General features: G+C 45.8%; 1 protein-coding gene across 1 annotated transcript; it reads right to left on the reverse strand.

The window, feature by feature from the left end:
- Positions 1-289: 289 nt before the first annotated feature.
- Positions 290-5201, reverse strand: LOC119294713. Its single transcript, XM_037572959.1, has 3 exons — positions 5071-5201; positions 982-4540; positions 290-719 (listed from the first exon to the last, which is right to left on the reverse strand). Exons 2-3 carry the CDS (start codon positions 4491-4493, stop codon positions 461-463), a joined length of 3771 nt encoding a protein of 1256 aa, XP_037428856.1. The 5' UTR covers positions 4494-4540; positions 5071-5201; the 3' UTR covers positions 290-460.
- Between the last annotated feature and the right edge of the window lie 960 nt (positions 5202-6161).

The raw sequence follows: 6161 nt of genomic DNA on the forward strand, positions 1-6161 counted from the left end.
GACATTAGGCTGGTCATAGTGAGAGTAACGTAGCAAGTAACATAGCACATTTCAATTCAAGACAGGTCTGCTTATGTGGCATGGGGTTAATGAGGAGAGAGGTGTTTGGAGTAACATAATATGTTACTGTAACATAACGCAACCCAAAGCAAAATGAGTCTATGGTGTAATAAATGCTATCATCTACCTGTATGTTACTTTGCACTATGAAGGTAGTAACAAAGACTAGTGTCATATGCATGACACTAGTCTAAATTACTCCCCACTAACAAACATTAAGCATGAAGAGTAACAAAGTCACTAGGCATCCGCCCTGAGAGAATACTCTACATAATAAATAACACTGTCCTGAATGAAGTACATAAACAAACAATACACGAATGCCTTCCCTTCTCATCCATCTGTCCCATGTTCGCCTTTCTCCCGATCAGTGCCCGGTTGGCTGGTGTTCTTCTACAACTTACTCAGCCTTTGGCTGCTCATCCCATTTCTCATAAAAAAGTATGTATGCTTGACAGTCAAGTACCTCTTTTAGTGACACTTCTGTGATGCTCTCGTCGCTTGCGCGGAACCATGTGGGAGTGCCACAGCGCTCCTGCTGCTGACATCCGATTTGGCTTGCTCTCACATAAGCAAAAATGTGTCCTTCGCCCAGGGTTGGTCCATTGTGCACAATTACTGCAACCAGATGATATTTGTGCTCATCATCCTCCGTATGTCTGAAAGATAGAGGAAAGAAAATAGCTGTCAGATGTTTTCTCTTGAATTGGGATCATCAATGATGTGCTGCCCACTGAGATCATCTGAGTTCTGATATTCAAAGAGGCCAAAAAATGTCACTCCCTCCGTTCGGAATTACTTGTCGCAGAAATGGATGTATCTAGATGTATTTTAGTTTTAGATACATCCATATCCGAGACAAGAAATTCCGAACGGAGGGAGTACTATATTAAACTGAGTTAAAGTGTGAAGTGTCAATACCCAGGGTCCATGAACTTTTTCATATTAAGTGTATCCTGAAAGATCACATGTTCTTCCAACTTGTCTGGACTATCCGAGATGACATAGCTGAATCTCTTCAGCTGAATGGTTAGTATAGGTGCCGCCTTACTAATACGGTATTCTACTGTTGCAGCTCTGTATATCTTCTCTTCCTCTCTCTGTTTTTTATGGCTCTCTTCCATTTGACTTGGGTTGCCATCAAGCATCGGTAGCTTTCCGCTGTTCTGATTCGGTATTCTTGTTTGTTTGTCAGCTTGATGGCTGGATTCCCCCTTTTCGTATGTTTTGTTCTCCTGCTGTTCAGGTTGGCCATCATAGTTTGTTGTATCTTCTTGGTTGAAAGATGAATTTCCAGAAGCAGCGGCAGCTGAACAGTCCATACAGTGCCAATCCTCGATCTCCCCAGTGGCATAGAAGTCCAAGCAGTCCTCGATTGATGCAGGCCTCTTTGGTGGTATTGCCAAACTGAGATCAAGGTACTCGCAGCCGGTGGTAACCGATGTGTGCTCACACTTTTTGCTGTAAACATGTTTAACGACCTCACTGCGGAAGAGTGACTCGACCATCGTACGTTCCTCATTCTTCAAACCGTCTATCAAGGAACCAAGCATATTATTGCTATCTTCCATCATGCCAGTTCTGAAATCTGAATTCCTTTTGCACATATATGAGAAGAGCTTCTCTGGCATCAGCACACTTCCAGTGCCATTGGTATTGGCTGTTATTATGAAGAGCTTCTGCAGTTCCTGACCAAGGTCCCCTGTCAGAGCATCCGGTCCTAACATCCTTGCACGCAGCTTATCAAGTGCAAGGAGACTCTGCAAGACTGCATTGAAGTAACAACTGTTCCCTCCATTCTGCATCCCTCTAACCGCTACATTGCCACTTTGCCCATTCTGATGACCAGCCGTATCTGCACTTAGCGTTTCAACTTGTTGGATCTCTGGTCTCTGTATGTCAGTTTCCTCTCTTTCTTCCTTCGGTCCTGCTACACAACTCTGCTGGGAATGCTGAATGCTATTATTTCGAACACTGTTGTCCTCAGGTGGTGTTCCAGGGGTATCATTTCCACACACATCTTCCACTGGCCATAATTTGCTCTTCTCGATTCCACAATGCCATAGCAGTGCCCAGATATAGGTTATGAATTCCCCTCCTGACTCGAGGCACTCCTTGTGCGCCTCTGCGTTCCAAGTAGGGGCAAGGTGCACTAGTAAATCTGTCCATACCCCAGACAGGATCTCCCAGCATTCTTCTTGAGTCTCTTGATCAATCAGTTCCTTGCCCAGCTTTGCACCCAGTCGCACAACATCTTCATTCTTCATGACGTTGTCGGCATCTTGAATGGCCTTCACTGCTTCTTCCATCAGTTTGTCATACCTGCTCTGCAATGAGTCACAGTTTTTAAGAATATGATCACGAGCGTGTGCCACGGTTTCTTGTAAGACCATCTTGGGTACATAAAAGCTGTCAGGGATCAGGTCAGGCTTTGAAACTAGCAGATATGCACAATATCGAGACAAGCTATTCGCAGTGATATACATTTCCTGGAGCTTGTGAGGCAACTTCTCATTCACTTTCTTCTTTTCTTTCGTCTTCTCATCCACATCCAAAAGATATGGTTTCAATGTGCAGCAACTTGCGAAGTATGACAAGACGGAGTTCAGCAACCCATGTTTGCTTAAGTCGACATTATGGTCTTGAGCAAGCTTCATCTCACAGAGGCTGGTTGCAATGTGCCACACCAGAATTACATGTGAGCATGTGGGAAGTTTAAAGAAGGCCCAACCGTACCGCTTTGTTCGCTCACTGTCAGCATCAGACAGTGATGTGATAGCCTTGGGCAGAAGGTGACCTTGCTCTTCGGGATTTCTGTTAGGATTGTCTGGCTGATCATGTACAGTGTCAGGAGAGCTGAGGTTATTTAGGCTTGCACAGAGCGTCTTTAGTACTGCCGGTCTGACACATTCTGGCACATCGATGGCGTCATGCAGTGTTGCTCCATCTTTCTTCTCTGACACCATTCCTGTGGTTAGCTTATGAAGCAGATTCCAAAATCTTGGTCTGTCATCATATGAGTCCAAGAAGACATACTGGTCAATAAGTCCATGCCACTGCTTAGTGGTTATCCTAGATCTAAAAAAGGATGATATTGTGCCCTCCATACATTTGCTTCTAGTGGACTCTTCCCCCTGTTGTGCATAGCTGCAAACAAGTAGTAACCTAGTCCAGTCTGAGATTAAATAACTGACCATCTCCCAGATCTCTTTGAACAACATAAAAAACATGAATATCCATGTGATGATCATGTCAATGTTGAACCTATGCACCACATGAACCCGATCATCCTTTGGTGGTTTATAAACCTTACGTATGTCCACAGCAAGCCAACAGACAACAGCAAAGGTCACCACAGAGAGAAGCAGATTTGAGAGGAGAGAAATGAACCCATACCAGAAGACCATAGGGTAGCGGGTGTTGAAGTAGTCGTTTACAAAAGAGAGTTGCAGCTCCATGACCCTGAAAGCGCGGCCATTGTTCTGCTCCTCAAGGATCTTAGTCTTAACTAGCTTTCGGTTGATATTAAAGAATTTTTGTTGCAGTGTCACATCCTCGAGCCTGCACCGCAGTAGTCTGGACAAGGCGAAGGCCAGAGAGAGATCCTTTGGGTCATTTCCCTTACTGTTATCTGGGCGTAACAGGTCCCTGCAACATCCCCAAATCTTGTCTAGGGTGACCAGCGATGATCTCAGTTGACACGGACAAGAACCGCGCTCAGCTTGCTGGTCATTCTGAGCAGTATCAATATACAAGACATACTGAGGCTTCTTGAGTTTGATTCTCTGATAGGTTTCTCCATGGATCAAGTATTTGTATCCTTCCATATTATTCTCTGGCTTGCAGTCCTCTGGTTTCCAGTTGCTAGTGTGAGGGCCAGCACGCATATGCTCTGCAACGACCTCTGAACTCTTACCATGCCAGACAGAATTGAGTGCGAGAAGATAGGAATGGTATCTGTACCAGCTCCTTAGTATCTGCAGAGCCCAAAGTGACCAGAGTGGAAGTGTGAACCTTGAGCCACGTGACCAGTTCAAGAACGCCGATCCCAGAAGTTTCACCACATTCCTCCACTCCATGAACCGTCGCCCATGGCGGTCATCAACACCATAGCCAGAGATAAAGTCGACATTGTAACGGAAACTAACAAGCACAAGGGCCCAGACTGGGAACAGCTGATTCTTGAACTTGGCTGTTTGCATGGCCCCCAGCAGGTATAAGATAATAGAGTCAGAGACACCATCCAAGATGCTAAAGATAGTTTTCATGACTCTGTTGCGGATGTGGCGACGAAAGACGTCCATGATGAACATCGAGAGGAACAAGAGTGTGACCAGGACCACAAGAAACTCGATCCGAAACAGCACGAATGTCTCCTTGTTTAGCATGATGAACAGAGATGACACACCATCGCGGATATCTTGGATGCCCATTGTTTTTCCTACCTCGCTCGTGTTCGTTCCAATTGGGTAAATGGAGCCTGCAGCAAGGCCACTTCATCAAAGATATTCACAATAAAAGACGGTGAGAAAATGGACTTTGAACAAAGGTGGTCCTGAAACTTGTTTTTGTGACCCAGATAAGATGACCCAACATTTAATTTTTCTATTGCCATGTAGTAGTACTATTGTCTATACAACTTTTAATCTACCACTTGCCCCTGTATTTCTCAAATGTTGGGACATTGGTTTCAAGGGTTGGGGGCATTCTTAAAATTTAGGGGGGTAACCAGCATCCAAAGATGGTGCAACATAAAGCAAAAGAGGTTCCAGACCCCCACAAGCCTAGTCTGCCTGCCTACCACTACCAAGCGGTGCAGGCCGGTGAACACGAGCTGGTTAGGTGATGGCGGCGGGCGTTCTGTAAGTTATACTGTACTAGTTTTGCTTTGGAAGTAACAAAAGAATCAGATTGGGCTGTGTCTGTGCCTCTCTGCAATATGCATCTTCTGTATGTATGCAGAGCCCTGAAGATAAATAGAAGCCTTGCTAGCTTTGAAAGAAAACTTACCAGGAGAAGAGGGATCCCGCACGGGCCTAAAGGGTTCGGCTCCTTCTCCGGCGGCGCCGGCGAGGATGATTCTGAAGCGGGGAGGAGAATGAAGGCTGTCGATGAAGAAGAGGAGGAAGCGGTAGGTAGAGTTTGATGTTGGCTCTCTGGTTAGAATTTAAGAGAGCTGGGCTACATCAGTGTTGACGGACCCAGTTCTCTGCATGCGCCTGCACCACTGCCGACACGGCTACGCTGTCCTTTTTCTTTATTTTTTATAGGGGCGCTGTCCTTTTTCTTAATCTCTACTATGAAGAGCATCTCCAATAAATGATGCAAATTTGGAGATGTAAAAGTAGGTGTTTTACATCACCAAAATATGTTTTTTACATCTTAAAAAAGAGCCAACTTCAGTAGATGTATATTTGGTGATGCAAGAGCATTTACATTCGGACGTGGTAAATCCGGACCCTATACTCCTGCGGGCGTGTCCAGGCATGTCCGCGGACAGTGCCGGGTGGCCCCTTATATGGGCTGCCGCACATCCACACACCTTAAATGTGAAGCCTCAATTAATCTATGCAATCCATGCACGTCGATCATACGATAAAAATTATCCAAAATCAACAGTTTGAAACAAAGCAAAGTAAATCATAGTTCAACAATCAAAACATGCCAAAATCAAATTAATGTCCGAGCGTGACGGATACCTCACTGGCTGGCCGGATCACTCGCCGGACGCCATCCATGCCGCCTGCTCCGAGGCCATCTTTGTGCCCTGCTCCGCCAGTATCCTTGCCGCATGCTCTCCTTCTGCCACAGCCACCCATGCCGCCTCGTACTCTCTATGGTCGTTGATCTCCTTCTTCTCCGCAAGCCATTTCTTTGCATGCTCACTCAAAAGGGCTTCGTTCGTCAACATGATCTTCACATCCCCGCGTCCCGTGCGAGTTGCAACATCTCCTTCTCAAGCTCAATCTCTCCAAATGTCTTGGCTTTCCCGAGCTCCCATTTGATCACCGCCTCTTACTTCTCCAACTCGCTCTTCTCCCTCTCAATTTCCAGTTGCTTCTCCGCCCTCTTCCGGTACCAATCCATCCTCTCCGTTTGCG

The sequence above is a fragment of the Triticum dicoccoides genome, chromosome 1A (genome assembly GCF_002162155.2).
Source record: "Triticum dicoccoides isolate Atlit2015 ecotype Zavitan chromosome 1A, WEW_v2.0, whole genome shotgun sequence".
Lineage (NCBI taxonomy): Eukaryota > Viridiplantae > Streptophyta > Magnoliopsida > Poales > Poaceae > Triticum > Triticum dicoccoides.